Here is a 17,025-nt window from a genome sequence, read left to right as displayed (position 1 = left end):
CAGCAACTGGTCTCTTCTTGGTCGGTTACTACATACTGTACCTCGACTGAGTCTGTGAAGAGGTCCTCCAACTCACATGCATGACAACCTTCTATAAATTTATCTTAATTACTAAGGAGGTCTTTCAGGTTCTAGAAATTCTTCCAGAGATTTTTAACTTTTGCTACCACCACCATGTCTGCACAATCATCAGCATGCAGTAAACCAGGTATATAGTAGAATTTTTCAATTGTTCTTATTATGAACACCTTTCAAGCAGCTTTTGCAAGGACAAGTCACACAGTCTTTCACCCACCTCTCGTGGATCCAGTCTTTTGACCATTTGTACTTGAAAGCTTTGCATATTTATATATTCTTTTTCAAAGTTGTTTTGCTTTTCCCCTTTAGTACAATATATTTCCTTCAAGAGGCTCCTATGTACTTCTCTTGTCACTATCCTCTATATACCATTCTGATCACCTTTAATTGCCCATCATACATCAACATGTTAATGTACAATTATTAATTCTGTAGTTCTTGAAATGCCCTGTCAGATGCCTTATTTTGCACATTCCAACATGTAATGCGGCATCTTCCTCTTTCTCTGATAAATAATGTTATATGTGTATGTTGGTCCTTTTCAAACCACCCCACATTTCATTAACAGTCACCGGATGCTTGTTTTTTTTGACAAGTGTTCACTCAACCACCTGCCTTGTCTGATTTAGTGATATTTTGAAAATATTTGCACTTGGTTTGTCACACTTTCCTTTGTACATAGGAATTAACACATGTCTTTTTAATTTGATTGACTTCTTTATTCCTTTGTGTTTGTTAACCATTTATGCTTAGGAACTTTAGCTACCTCCAGCATTTATAATCTCCTCAATCAGGTTGCCCTGTTTTACTTCTCCTTATCTTCCTCAGTACCTGAATCCACATCTAGGTATGCATTCTCACCATTTGACCACTACAACTTCTGCTTCTTCTTAGTGAACTTAATTGCATTATTATCCAATGTTTCCATCTGCTTTCTTTCAAACAGTACATATCCCAGAGCTGCTTGTCATTTTTGCCATCTGTTTCCCACTTCTGTACACATTCCTCTTCCTTCAATATTTCTTGTCTCAGCTGGAAACTGATATATGTTAACTTGTTTCTGCATCTTTCTCTGTAGTTTATCTTGTCTCCATTTCTGCATTTTTAATTCTTTCTCTCTCTCATCTTTTAGTGGCCTTTGCTACAAGCGCATTCTTCCAATATTTTTCCTCATGTCTTGGTGATTATCTTGTCCAGCCCCCTTTACATCTTATACTCTCCTCATTCAGCTTTGTGATTTTCATGAGTACATCCTCTTAACTTTTCCACCTGTTTGTTTCTAACATAAAAATCATCAAGTGCCAACCACTATTAGAATGCACTGATTTGGTTGTCTGTATTTGCATCTACCTATTTGTTTATGTTGCCTCTTATTAAATCCAAACCCTAATGAGGTACCAGAGTCATCACCAAGAACAGTATTTCACAAAACACCATATGGTCAATATCTGGAACCTAAGATGAGACTAATTTCATTTCTTTTAAATCAACAATAATTTTTTTCCAAGTTTGGTATTTTTCAATTTTAAGCTATTAATTTACAATCTAGGCATACAATCATTTGGGAAATTTGGTTCTTAAAGGGGAAAACATTTTCTGTTTTTTAATAGCAAAAAATATTCCTTCATGTGGGAATTCAAATCCCAAGAATCGATGTAGTAGTTAGGTAGTTAGAAGACGAATTGGCCATGCTTGAATATCAATGGGATGACCATGCTTAGAATTATTATTTCACGCCGATTTTTGAGATTTAAGTTCCTCTGTGTGCTTAGTACTAGATCTGTTAAGAAATGAAATTTGAAAGTTTCCAAGCAAAGTCCCAAAAACATCCAAAAATGCCCACTATAGGGGATATCACTGTCAAACCCCAGCTAAAGGCAGGCAAAGGAACTTTGTAAAATAAAAGAGTTATTTTTCATAGAAATTGTTTGAAAAAAAATAACCTTCATGGAACACCAAAGTGAAAAAGGAGTTCCGTGAAACAAAAGGCAATCCAAGTAAACAAAGACCTAGAAAGTCTATAAAGTCAAAAACAGAGCAAACAGTCAAACATCCAATAATCACAATAAGCACAGAAAATTAAAAACCAAGAAACTTACAACTCCCAAGCACATCTGAATGAACCTCAAAGGACTGTGGTTTGATGCCCATCTTTATAGGGATAACAGTGGTGATGGGCAGCTAGCTACACCTCTTGGGGAACCACCCACAAAACACAAGTAATGTAATTGAGGCGTGCATATATAGATAAAATCAAATACCAAGAAAAATTCAAATAGAAACAGAATTAAAATTAATACAAACAAAAGATTAAAAAAAGGAATAAATAAGTTATAAAACAAGGATTTGAACCGCAGCCAAGTGACTAACCCTGGATGAATTATAACAAGACCAGTGATGTCACTGGTTTGCTCTTCTGCAATGATTTATGTGCAGATGACTGGATCTTTTCATGCCATGATTTTTTTGAAAGCTCCCAGATGAAAGAGTGCCATTAATAACTGACTGATGCCCTTTACAACCTTTTTTAAACTGCAAGAACAGACATGGTATTTTTAAAAATTCATAAAGACTTATTCACATATGAACAAACTTTCCTGTGGCAAATTATGTATACCATAATTGAAAAAAATAGCTTCTACTTAAAAAATACCAAACTTACCTTTTTAGATTCCAGCAAACTCAATAACCCTCTTCACTCTGTCTAGTTGCTTTTCTGCAACAAAGAACATCTCCATGATTTCTGTGCCACCAAAAACGTGTACTTTTCACAAGTACTTCTTTTATTCAGAACCTCTATCATTTCATTTGGGTTTATAGTTACACTCCTGATATTACAAGTAGTATATAGTCTGTCCTTTATCACCTTTCATCTACCACCTCACTGCACACACAACACCCCCCCCAAAAAACATCCAGCACAAAAGGTTAGGATTATCCTAAAGTAGGCCACGTTCTAACTGTAGTGAGATTAGATTATTTTGTCTACTGGTTGGTATAGGCAGGTATGTGCACAGAATTGTTATGGGCTGCAGTCTGTTAATGTCTTGTTTTAGTCACTTTATAGCTATTGGAGCAGAACCTTTTTAGGTTATATGACTTTCCTGCCGGCAACATCCTTTACTCAACTTTTATGACATGCGGAGTAACTGTGAACCTATTGAAAAACTGAGAGCACAGGGTAGGATTGTCAAAAATGTAAACTAGTTGGAATGCTGTATAAATGAAGTAAACAAAACAAAATGAATAAAAGCAGAATAGCATATATATCTGAGATCAGAAAATATTAAAAAATGTACAAACTCCTTTTGAGGGCGTTTGCAACACTGGTCTATTACAATCTCAAAAGCTATGTAAAATAACTTGTTTGTAATTTTTGGGATCTTAATTAAGTTCAGTAGTATTTAATACACTTCTCTTCTAACCTGGTATGTCTGTGTTTTTCAGAAAAAGCTACCTTTCTTGTTACTAGGCCACTCAGCTGACCTCAGGCCTGGAGAATTTGTTGTTGCTATAGGGAGCCCCTTTGCTTTGCAAAACACAGTTACAACTGGGATAGTCAGCACAGCACAGAGGGATGGAAAAGAGCTGGGCCTTAGGGACTCTGATATGGATTACATTCAGACTGATGCGATAATCAATGTAAGTGAAATAACATGCTTACACTGATTTTTATGTTCTTTAAATGACTCATGCATATCTTGCTAACAAAAATTATAAGTGTTTTCATAATGAAATGAGGAGTCATATTTTACAGATCTGGGTTGAAGTTATTTTTATGTAGCTCCTGCTCCAGTTCATTTAATGGGTAATGAAGGGCTGTCTGTTTGGCACAGGCAAACAACATAAAGGAGTGATGGGAAAGGGAAAGTATATCCTTTCACACAGGGTGGAGTGTAACAGCAACACTGACTGAAAATAATTAAGTCAATGCTATGGAAGATTATTATTTAATATGTGACTTTAATTGGAGAACCGGAAGCTGTCAGCAATACCCATGTGAAGTGTACTTTATGCATTGAAAGTTTCTTGCATGTAGTTTTCACAACCTGGGTGCCATATCCTTGTAAAACACACTCCTAATATGCAGTCACAAAAATGCATTATTATAGTTTTAACAAAATCATGCACATTTTTTCATCTTTAGCTGGTAAAGGTACAAGATGTATATAGAAAGTAAATTTATGGAGCATCAGGATCATTAGAAGTCCTTCCATATTTGATTAAAGCCAGAAATATAAATAAATGCATTACAGACTTCTGAAGTATGCAACAGTAATAGTATTTTCAACTATTTTAATTGTTTGTTATTCCTGTCTTCTTATTCATAAACAGTATGGAAACTCAGGCGGACCACTTGTAAATTTGGTAAGTGCACTATTATTATCTTAAATCTAAAAAACACTAGGTTGTGTAATTTGTGAGTGTAATGTTCCCTGTTTTTGTACTACTAGATTTTATGCATTCAGATTTTAGGAAAGTTGAATGCTCAGTGTGACTTGTACTGGCAGTGCAGCTAGGTTGACACACTTGTATATACAGGAAAAGCAGCATTATGATTATCCCATAAATATGATAATATTGGTGTTGTTAAATGGCATGCAAAACTAAGAAAAGAGACCTTCATGCACACAATGAAAAACGTTTATTTTGCATCTAGTTCTCATATAGATACTACAACAACTAGCTTTGAGCTAATTAAGTTTAAATATCATGAAAGCAGTACAGACATTTTAACCAAGTCACAAAAGTACTGTATATGATGTGCAGTATGGAGGCAGATAAAGCAATACAGTTATCCACAAAATTAGAGCAGGTTTGCTCGAGCATTATTTCTTCTCAGCACGCAGGCATTTTTCTTTAGATTCTCTGTTTACAATACATAAACTGTAATCTGCCTCAGTTGCCTGAGACCTGTCAGACTTACAGACAAATGTTTGTTTTCAAGATCAGCAAAATGTTAATTGTTTGTGGATGAATGCAAATCAATTATTAAATTTGTGTTGTTTTTTTTTTTTGGTTTTAACTTGTGTCCATATTTTCCACAGCATAATCAAACCTTCTAAGGTTTATATTATGCATCATTCCCAATAAAAATGATGTGGTACAACTCTTAAAAACTAGTTTTTCCATATACATGACAGACACTAATATAGTGTGTAGTTCTCCTCATGAGAAACCTGCACTATTTACAATATCACCAAACAGTGATGTTTCCAATAGTGCTGGGCAGTGATTACATTTTTCAATTGTGATTAATCACATGATTGTCTGCGATTAATCACAACAATCACATTTTTATGTGCAAAATTCAATAATGAACTCAAAAGCAGTGTATTGTGTGTATTTGGTTTGCAAACACTTTAAACAAATAAGGTGCTTTTTAACAGCAGTATTCCCTTTTTATAGTTGCAGTTAAAATCCATCCATCCATCTATTATCCAACCCGCTGAATCCGAACACAGGGTCACGGGGGTCTGCTGGAGCCAATCCCAGCCAACACAGGGCACAAGGCAGGAACCAATCCCGGGCAGGGTGCCAACCCACCGCAGTGCAGTTAAAATATTTCTTGTAAATCTCAACTTAAACATTAATGTAATCAAATAAAATATAAAACCAAAGCTATTTGCCTCTGCCAGGGCATTAACATTGTATCTAGTTTGTTATAGAAAAACAAGTTACCCTCAGAGTCCAGATCCACGATCACAACATTATAACAGGCACCTTCCAAGCAACAGCAAGTTAACATTTCTAAATATTTTCTTTTGTATCTGAACAGATACCAGCAGAAATATTTTCTTTTATCTGGGAACAGCATAAATAGTCTATGTTCAGTAGCAACTCTTTGAGGGCTAATATTTTTTCCAAAAAACTCAAGTTTCTGAAAAGCACACAAAGCAATGCTTTCACACATAAATCAACATAAAATGTCTGTTGGCACCTGTTTGCTGTTTGCGGCAACTTGACGGCCAGCAAGAATGCACAGTGGGCTGGCTGCCTGGCTGTGTTTGTGAGACAGATGTGTGGGGGTGGTAATTGCAGTGCAATCATCATGTCTGTCCTCCCAGGCGAATGTTGCCATAGGTGCATCAGCTACACAAATGTGTTCAGCACCACGATCAGCTGGGGACCAATCAGCTGATGCCGGTACCTCACTTTCGTTTTCGATCTACATCTCCAGATCAAGTGCATCAAAATTGGAGTCCGACAAATCAGAGTCCGCTTCAGCGATAATACGAAAAAAGTCATCCACAGATTATTTTGCTTCATTCACTTTGGTATCTCTCCACATGCCATTTTAGAAGCTGTTTGCTCTTCGCTACTCATTCACATGCAGGGAATCGAGGTCAAATCAACAAAGCTAACTGTCCTTCTAGCAAAAGCGTAACGAAAAGTACTGTAACAAGAAGATCACTGATCTCTATCGATCGCTAGCGAGACTGAGGCTTTCAAAATAATAATAATAACAAAAACAGCATTAACATTAAAATAATTGTCGGCGTTAATTAATTAATGCGTTAACTCCATAATAACGTGTTAATTTGCCCAGCCCTAGTCTCCAGTTTAGACTATGGGTGTTTGTAAGAACAATGTTCTTCCAAAATTCTTTAATTTAACATATTTATTTAAATTCCCTGGGAAGACACAAGAAGATAAGAGATGGGAGTTTGTGATTAACTTGACAAAAGAAGATTTTGAACATCCGGCACCGCCGTGAGTGGCAGCCTTTTCAGCAGCTCCGTGTATGACTGTATATGTATGTGTACTTTTCTACTTTTATTTTTCTATTTTTATTTATTGATCACTCCTATTACTTTAGTTTATGTGGATTCGTTCTCTGGCCACACTTACTTTTACAACGTGGGCATGGATTTTTACACGCCGAGACTCGCCTATTCAAGTACTCAACTTTGAGCGCTGAGAACAAATGCCAGTGCCGGAGTGGTACCCTATTTACCTGACGAGGTAAGAAGGCGGTATCGTGGCAGCAGAGCCGGCACTAAGCTAAAAATGAAGCGGCTTGCGAGAAAGTGGCGTTTCAAGCCTTCGATGCCTTCTGTGATTCTGGGGAATGTAAACTCAATCTCAAATAAGATCGACGAACTGGCTGCGCTGGTGAAAAATGTCTGGACCTACAGAGAATGCAGTTTGTTGTGTTTTTGCGAAACCTGGCTAAATAACACCATCCCAGATGCCAACGTGGAGCTACCCGGGTTTAGCACAGTTAGAGCGGACAGAGATGCAAGTACCTGTGGGAAGCACAAAGGAGGAGGACTCGCTCTCTATGTTAATACACGGTGGTGTAACTCTAGACATGTTAACGTCAAAATCTCCACTTGCTGCAGGGATATCGAACTGTTGGCCGTAAGTTTACGTCCCCACTACTTGCCCAGAGAGTTTGGACATGTCATTGTTGTCATCGTGTACATACCTCCTCGGGCGGACGAGGAGTCAGCGAGTGACATCATCCATTCTGCTGTTGCTAAGTTACAAACGCAGCACCCTGAGGCGCTTGTGCTAATCGCTGGAGACTTTAACCATGTGACGCTAGACAAAACATTACCTGCATTCTCCCAGTATGTGGACTGTAACACCCGGGGAAATAAGACTATTGATTTACTGTATGCAAACGTTAAAGACGCATACAGCGCCACCTCGCTGCCTGCGCTTGGGAAAGCAGATCATAACCTGGTTCTGCTTCAGCCTCACTATAAACCAAAAGTTAAGAGTCCTACCTGTAATCACACGATCATTCAGGAAGTGGACCCCGGAGGCTGAGAATACTCTGAGAGAATGTTTTGGAACTACAGACTGGGATATCCTGCAGGGATCTCATAGTGAGAACATTGAGGAAGTTGTTGACTGCACTACTGACTACATCAACTTCTGTATGGACATTGTAGTTCCAGTAAGAACAGTACGCTGCTATGCTAACAACAAGCCATGGATTACAAGTGACATCAAGGGCCTTTTGAACCAAAAGAAAAGGGCTTTTAAAGACGGTCATCAGCATGAGCTCAAGCGCGTGCAGAAGGAACTCCGAGTCCAGCTCAGGGCGGCGAAGGAGCAGTACAGGAGAAAGCTGGAGCAGAAGTTGCAGAATAACAGCATGAAGGAAGTGTGGGATGGGATGAAGATCATCACTGGCTGCAGCTCGAAGCGGGGTACCACCATCAAGAGAGACGTGAAGAGAGCAAACCAAATGAACAACTTCTTTAACAGGCTTGACCACCCTAACCCACTCTCACACTCACCTCGGAGTATTGCACCCTCCACACATCCTTCTGCTGATACCAGCATAGGAAAGACATCCCCACCCATAATTACAACAGCGCAAGTGAGCAGAGAGCTGAGGAGACTTCGTGCCAGCAAAGCAGCGGGTCCAGATGGAGTATCGCCACGACTGCTGAAGGTCTGTGCATCGGAGCTGGGGGGTCCTCTACTGCGCATCTTCAACCTGAGCCTGGAACAGGGGAGAGTCCCGAGGCTTTGGAAAACATCTTGCATCACCCCAGTCCCAAAGGTATCACGTCCTAGTGAGCTGAATGACTTTCGGCCTGTTGCTGTGACATCACATGTGATGAAGACCATGGAGAGGCTGCTGCTTCACCACCTTAGGCCACAGGTTCAACACGCCCTTGACCCTCTGCAGTTTGCATATCAGGAGAAGGTGGGAGCAGAGGATGCCATCATCTATATGCTACACTGATCCCTCTCTCACTTGGACAGAGGCAGTGGTGCTGTAAGAATTATGTTTCTAGACTGCTCTAGCGCCTTCAACACAATCCAACCTCTGCTCCTTAGGGACAAGCTGACAAAGATGGGATTAGATTCATACCTAGTGGCATGGATCGTGGACTATCTTAAAGACAGACCTCAGTATGTGCATCTTGGGAACTGCACGTCTGACATTGTGGTCAGCAACACAGGAGCGCCACAGGGGACTGTACTTTCTCCGGTCCTGTTCAGCCTATATACATCGGACTTCCAATACAACTCGGAGTCCTGCCACGTGCAAAAGTTCGCTGATGACACTGCTATCGTGGGCTGCATCAGGAATGGGCTGGAGGAGGAGTATAGGGACCTAATCAATGACTTTGTTAAATGGTGCGACTCAAACCACCTACACCTGAACACCAGCAAAACCAAAGAGCTGGTGGTGGATTTTAGGAGGCCCAGACCCCTCATAGACCCAGTGATCATCAAAGGTGACTGTGTGCAGATGGTGCAGACCTATAAATATCTGGGAGTGCAGCTGGATGATAAATTAGACTGGACTGCCAATACTGATGCGCTGTGCAAGAAAGGACAGAGCCGGTTATACTACCTTAGAAGGCTGGCATCCTTCAACATCTGCAATAAGATGCTGCAGATGTTCTATCAAACAGTTGTGGCGAGCGCCCTCTTCTACGCAGTGGTGTGCTGGGGAGGCAGCATTAAGAGGAAAGACGCCTCACGTCTGGACAAACTGGTGAGGAAGGCAAGCTCTATTGTTGGCATGGAGCTGGACAGTTTAACATCTGTGGCAGAGCGAAGGGCGCTCAGCAGGCTCCTATCAATTACGGAGAATCCACTGCATCCACTTAATAGTATCATCTCCAGACAGAAGAGCAGCTTCAGCGACAGACTGCTGTCACTGTCCTGCTCCACTGACAGATTGAGGAGATCGTTCCTCCCCCAAACTATGCAACTGTTTAATTCCACCCGGGGGGGGGTAAACGTTAACATTTCACATTATACATAGTTATTGTCTGTTTTTCACCTGCATTATTATCATTCTTTAATTTAATATTATTTATTGTATCAGTATGCTGCTGCTGAAGAATGTGAATTTCCCATTGGGATTAATAAAGTATCTATCTATCTATCTATCTATCTATCTATCTATCTATCTATCTATCTATCTATCTATCTATCTATCTATCTATCTATCTATCTATCTATCTAATGTGTTTGGAATCACAAAGCAGGTGACAAAAGAAACAGAAAATGTAGTATATGTGAATAGCTGGAAAAATGACAAAGAGAATACTGTGTTTTATAGTAAAGGAGTTAAGGCTAGGAGTAATGTACATGAAGAAGTTGCTGACTGAGTAGAACCAATGGAAGAATGATGTTTGTTGTGAGAAAGCTGAAAGACCAAGCTGTAAATTTTCAAAAGAAATTAAAATTGGTAAAACAGCAAGACCACCTGGAGTGTGGTCCAAAATGTTGAAGAAGTGGAGTTAAATTGTTGACAGATCATGACTGTGTTTGAAGAGAGGATTCCTGAAATCCAGAAAAGTAATGTGCTCATTCCACTATAAAAAATGAAAAGTTGACCCATTGGTGTGTGGATTATATTGAGTAATCAGGGTTTTGGGGAAAGGATTGAAAGTCGAGAGAGTGCTCAAGAAAAGTATCGGATTGGGTGAAAGTGAGTGAAATGCAGTTTGGTTTATTGCCTAGGAGGAGAACAACAGATGCAATATTTGTTCTCAGGCAAACAAAGGAAAAGTGTCAGTTGACGGGAAATAAGCTACAAATGTATGTAGATCTGGTGAAGACATTTGACAGGGTGCCATGAGAAGTGGTGATATGGGCAATGAGAACATTAGGTGTTAATGAATGGTTCAGCAGTAATATCAATATTAGGGTTAGAGTATTCACAGAGAAGATGGAGACAGAAATGGAAACATAGTTTGAAAAGCCTCAAGTTAAATGCAGGAAAGGGGCAGGAGGCAGTAAAGTAGCATGTGCATAGCCATATGGCATGCATGGTAAGTGTTGGTAGAAACTCAGTCCATAGCACAATTTGTCAGAAGTGGGTGCATAAAAGATGTAGTGTTGAGAAGGATGACCTGCAGACAGAAAGTGCAGCCTATGTGTAGAAAGTGTGTGAGAGGGACACAGAATGCTGTATTAAGTGTAAATTTAGATGTTGGCAAGGGAATTGTTTTGGAGAATGTAGGGATCTTCAGTTTCTTATATCACATGTTGCGTGCAGATGGAGATGCAAACACAGCAGTCACAGTGAAGGTGGGAAATGAATGAAGGACATTCTTGGATTTGTTCCGAATTCTGAATTTTAAATGAGACTCTCTCTGGCATTGAAGAGTAAAGTCTATGAAATCTTTGTGAGGAATAGAGTGATGTAAGGGAGTAATATGTAACTAATGAAAGTGAAACATGAGGCAAAGTTGGAAGAACAGAGATGAGAATTATCACATGGATGTACAGTGGGTCACAATGCGAGAGAAAGATGAATACAAAGTTAAGAGAACAACTTGGTATGGAGGAGATTAGTGTTGTGCTGAGGGGTTACAAACTAAGCTGGGCATATGGAGCAAATTGTATTAGGGAGATAAGGCTAGGCTCTGTTTTCAGGCCTCACTAGTGCATTATAAAGCTTTTGCATAACTTCTTTTGATTTGTACTCTACATATCATTCAGTTTAACCCAACATTTTGTTTGCTTTTTTAATAGCTTCTAAACACTGTCTGGAAGCTTATAGTGACAAGCCCACTCCTAACATCTCTTATAAGCAGTACTTTCAAATTTCAGATTTCTTGTTGTGTATTCAAATATAATATTTTTACTTCCTACAGGTAATGCCTTATATTTACTTCCATTAAATTGTATCTGCCACAAATTTGCCCAAGCCTGTCTGCTACCCAAGTCTCTTTGTAATGATTTTGACAGACTCTTGATTATCTGTCAATCCGCCTACCTTGGTATAACCTGCAAATCTAAACAATTTTATTGCTTATATTCCTATCTAAATCATTTATATATATATTAAAAACAACAGCATCCCTAGTACTGACCCCAGAGGGACACCACTAAATATATACTTTCTGTCCTACTACTAAGCTAAGCAATGCCTATAGCATGTACTGATAAGATGAACACAAACCCTTCACTTATAACATGCCCTTGCTCCCAGGCAGTTGAAACAATACAGCAAAAAATCCTTTGAAAGGAAAAAAATGCTGTAAAGTGTACTGTATGGCAGCTTAGTGTCAACTAAAGCAAATGCTGTATTTTAAACAAGTTTCACACACAAGCAGTACACAGTACACTCTTCTTAAAATCCAACAGCCAGTGTAATGTACATGCTCTGTATGGCAGCAAAGCTCCAATTAGTCATTTCTAGGTCTCAGGACTAAAATATGCCCTATTGTAATAGGCAAAGAAATTAGAACTCATTCATTATAAATAAAGAATGCTACAGGGAGATAAAATATGAACCTTCAAAAATTCATTGATGAAGTTGATCCAGCAGAAATCTTTCAAAAAATAGTTTTTTCAATGATTAGTTGAAATGTAGAAAAAGTGCATACAATATTCATGCAGTTGATGAAAATAACCTTTACGAAATGTCCACTGTATGATAATGGAATAGTTCATCTATCATTTAACTTAAGATCATTGATGGATTGAATGGTCTCCTTTCATTTATAACTTAAGTGCCTACTGTTCTAATGTTTTATACAGGATGGAGAAGTTATTGGTATCAATACATTAAAAGTTACTGCTGGAATTTCCTTTGCAATTCCCTCTGACCGGATTTCAAGATTTCTTAATGAGTCTCAAGACAAACACAACAAAGGTACATCTTAAAATCAAATGTAAATTCTTGGTGGTTGTGTCTTTTTTAATAAATGTCAGAATATTAAACTTGTGATTTATATCTTAGAAACTTTATTAACTTACAGGCGAACAACTGAGAACCCTATATTCCAAGTATAAGATTAATTAACTGAAAGTGTACATTTTTTGGCCATATAAACTAGTGAAGGTTAATACATTCAGATAGTCCTTGTATTGCTTGGTTGTGAGTTGAAAGTGCATATGCACAGACACTGAATTTGTTTGGAAGATCTGTTTTGTCTAAACTAGATAGCCCAGTTAGAGGTTAGAACTGCTAGAATCCTGCTTGTGTAATGTGGTAATAATGTTCAGTGTAAATTGTAAACTGTTTAAAGTTTATGATTGTGGGTTGTCATTTCCCTTGAACTGCCCTTTCTGATGTAACACTACACTGAAAAATCAGTTCAGTACAATGCACAACTATCTTGTTGCACATGACCGGGCACATTTTGTATTGAGACATATAAATTAATACAACTAATATAGTAAAAAGCCACTAATAGGTGGCCATCACCTTGAAATATATTAGATTAAAGGATATTGCCAGAGTAGTAAGAACTTTTTATCATACTGTGCTTAATTTAAACTTGAAATTTAAAAACTATACCTTTCTTCGAAGTAATACTCTGATGTTATGACATTCAGAGATTTACTTATTAAGTTAACCAAGAAGTTAACAGTAGATTCTCCTGGTAAAATCAGGTCTGGATGTCTATGTGATTGTGACCTGAAATGGGTAGTGGTCCCATCCATGTGACCCCTGCCTTTTGCATGATGCAGCCAAAATATCCTTTACACACCATACTAAACCTGTAATAGAATAAGAAATCAACCTGTAATGGGTTTTTAGAAACATTTTTTTTCAGAATTCACCCTATGTAAAAAAGAACCACTGTGTTACACAGAAAAATGCCTTTTGGTCTACTGCACCTTTTAAAGAAAAGATGTGTTTTACTCAGTTTGCCTGTTAAATAATTTAATAAACACACTTTTATAAGGCTTCAGATCACTCACCCCACATTTATAGCATTATTATTAGCTTTTAAAGAGAGCAGAATATATTTTCTTGGAACTCTGCCTTAATAAAAAGAGTGTTTTGACTAGTACTTTTAATTATTTGCATAGAATTTGCTGCAGAGAGGCCTTTAGAATAGGATATGCTTCAGGATGTGTTTTAAAAGCACAGTCATTGAAGTCCAAGCAACAGCAGTGAAAGAAAAACAGTGGCTGTAGTTAACATTGGAGGTGTCAGGAAAAAGTCTTTCAAGGTGTCAGAATATTTAGGGTAGGATTTTAGCAACAATATTGTGAAAGATTTTCTGGCTGCATTGTAAGTTTGGGTTCAACATGTTTGGCTAGCAACATGTATTTTCTGTATAATAGCTAATACATGTCTAAGGATATACGCATCTTAAAGATGTGAATATGAAATGACATTAAGAACATGAATATTTTTAAATCATTGTTAACCATTTGTACAGCAGGTGGAAGATATTAAAATATATTATTCCCTGTAGAATAAAGTACATTCCACATTTTCATTTGCTGTATGACTCACCATTTGAAATGATGTTGTGTTCCCTATATTATGTTATATTGTATGATGTCATTTTTCCAAGCAATGGCTAGTTTGACTCAAGGAGGATTTAATTTGGAGTGCCTTAAGCTTGGAGGGAGTGGTGAACACATTTAATATTTTGTGAAAAATTGTGTAAACTATAATCATCTTCATTTCTGCTTTAATTTGCCCTAAAATATGGTTTTGTAAGATATGTATATGTAATCTCTAAAAATAGATAAAACTAATCTAATTAAAATAAATAACCAAAGAAATATAATTGTTCATATTCAACATGCTGTTCTAACATAACTCCTTCTTTGTTGGAAATGAGCATTTAGATTTAATAAATGGTGACCAAGTTGTTGATTAAATCCACATCTTGGCTTGGGGCATCTCTTGTGAAATTCCTTTTTTCAGGAATGCTTCAGCGCTTTGTCATTTATAAGCAGTTATCATGTGCTGTGACCCATATTAATGTACACTTAATGTACTTCAACGCTACCAAGTTAAATTCCTGTACAATAAAAGTGATTCTGATTCTAACTTCAGCTCATAGATGAACTAGTCAAGTCTCTAGCATGCATAAAATGTGCTGATTCTAAAGTCATATATTGCAGAGGCGGCAGCTAATTCCAAAGAATTACACAGGGCAGGAGACATGGACCTGAAATAGCGGAGGTATTTTTTTTTTTTATGGAGAAACTATTGGTTCTACCATAATTTATTGTTGTGGTGTGATAACTGCTGACTACTGACTGACTGCTGTGAGCTGTGCTCATTGCTGGCACCAGCCATCTAATTACCAAGTTAATGCAAATGTATTTTTCCGCACTGATTTTCACTTTATTACATAAACACATGTATAATGCATTTGCTTTTACAGAGCTTGTCCCACTTTCGTTGAGGCAAGATGCAACATGCGACAGTGAGTAAGCTAGAACATATGCACTATATGCAGTATCTTATTTAAATGGAGTAGGTATTTGACATATATACTTACCCAAACAGTAAAACTCGCACAATAAGGAATACATATTTCTTTTTACTTATTTTTGCCTCACAGACAATATTTGAGTATGACTCAATAGCGACAACTGGAGACCACAACCGATGTATGTAGTGTTTGATTGATATGTAGTATGCTGGACATACAGTACATACTTATCTACCTAGTAAAACACATAAAGGAAGCGATACACTTCCATTCTAAAGTAGAAGCTGCTGATGCAGTGATTGTATGCTGTCATTCTGCAATATTTCATTGTTAGGTAGCTGCTTTTCTGAAATACATTATTTCATTTTCACAAGAAAAAAGTTGTTTGTTCATAATAAAATGTTCCACTTTCATCTTACCTGTCCAGAGAATTGTCTTTTGAATCATTAAGGAGATGTATGGAAGTCCCATAGCCATAACTCTTGTCCAGCATTTACATTATGGTGGACTAATGATAGCTAGTGCAGAAGAGGCCTGCATATCCTTACCCATTACTTTAGTGTAATGTGGTCTCATAAATAGGTTTGTGACTCGATTTTATATGTCTTGTGAGACAGAACAGAAATGGTGTTAAATTTCCTCTATCTATGTGAATCAGTGGAGGACAAAGACATTTTCAGTCTTAAAATCATTGACAGCTCTTATTCTGAATGTTCCTCCAATCATATCATTATTGTCTTTCTAAAATCTGCATCATGAAAAGTTGTTTTGCAATCAAAAGGTAAATTTAAAAAGATTCCAAGTTTTGCCTGATCATTGTCTCACTGATAAGTAGCATTGGTTTTAAGACATGTTTTTCACAAATATTCAGTAGTGTTTAGTCACAAAGTGAGCTGTAATTAAAGTAATATAATGAATTGTAATGCAGGGTGACACAATGGTAAGCACTTCTTCCTCACACTCGCAGGAGACTGGGTTTAAATCTTAGACCTGGTCAATGTATGTTTTTCCTTATCTATAGCCCAAAGATATGCAGGTCAAGTTAACTGGCAACTGTAAACTGGTCTGGTTTAAATGTTTATGCCCTTTGCAATAGATGGGCACCATTTCTGTGGCTGGTTCTTACATTATAGTCAATGTTGTTAAGGTCGGCTCCAGCCTTTATATGAATTTAACAATGCAGGTATAGATAATGAATAAACAAGTTCTCAAGTAGTATATTTCAGAGTAGTCCTTTGGCATCTTTAGATTTTAAAAATAATGTTTTTGGTATGTTAGATGAATAGGAAATTGTGGTGTGATAATGGACTATTCTAGTCAAAACATTTTTTTTATCAACTTCTTATCTGACTAAATATGCCATTAATAGAGCTGACAAACCTAGGGGTTTACATACTTTTCAAATAAATATGAATATTGCAAAGTATAAAAAAGTTCAATTTTTGTGTTATTTCTTAATTCAGATTTTCTGTATCTGTTATTGGGATTTTATTTTTGAATAATTTAATGCAAAAAATGTTGATATTACAATCTTTTTCACAGCACTGTGTCGACTAAACTTGAATCATTCCTTCTTGGTATGTGCTTTTAAACAGCATTACTTGAAAGATGAAACTGAAATACAATTTATTTTGCTTTAGGTTTTTTTTGGCACAGAAAGCGCAAGAATTTCCTGCATGTTAATGACACGTGAAATGTTTATATTTGAAGCTTACACATCTGTGTTTTATCTAGATTTTAGTACAGCAAACTCATTTCAATAGATATTATCATAATCCCAACTTTAAAGCTTTGGTCTCTCATACAGGTGAGACTTCTA

At 37.4% G+C, this 17,025-nt stretch overlaps 1 protein-coding gene across 3 annotated transcripts in view; it reads left to right on the top strand.

Moving 5' to 3' along the window:
- The window catches only part of htra3a (HtrA serine peptidase 3a), a 72,034-nt gene that overhangs the window by 16,304 nt on the left and 38,705 nt on the right, over positions 1-17,025 (top strand). For all 3 annotated transcript variants that reach the window (XM_051928667.1, XM_051928668.1, XM_051928669.1), the window contains exons 4-6: positions 3,526-3,720; positions 4,414-4,446; positions 12,556-12,670. In XM_051928667.1, coding sequence (XP_051784627.1) covers positions 3,526-3,720; positions 4,414-4,446; positions 12,556-12,670 — 343 coding nt within the window. The remainder of the gene's footprint in view (positions 1-3,525; positions 3,721-4,413; positions 4,447-12,555; positions 12,671-17,025) is intronic.

Source organism: Erpetoichthys calabaricus, chromosome 5, assembly GCF_900747795.2.
Source record: "Erpetoichthys calabaricus chromosome 5, fErpCal1.3, whole genome shotgun sequence".
NCBI classification, from domain to species: domain Eukaryota; kingdom Metazoa; phylum Chordata; class Cladistia; order Polypteriformes; family Polypteridae; genus Erpetoichthys; species Erpetoichthys calabaricus.
The sequence above is the reverse complement of the archived record's forward strand: the minus strand, read 5'-3'. Positions and strand labels throughout refer to the sequence as shown.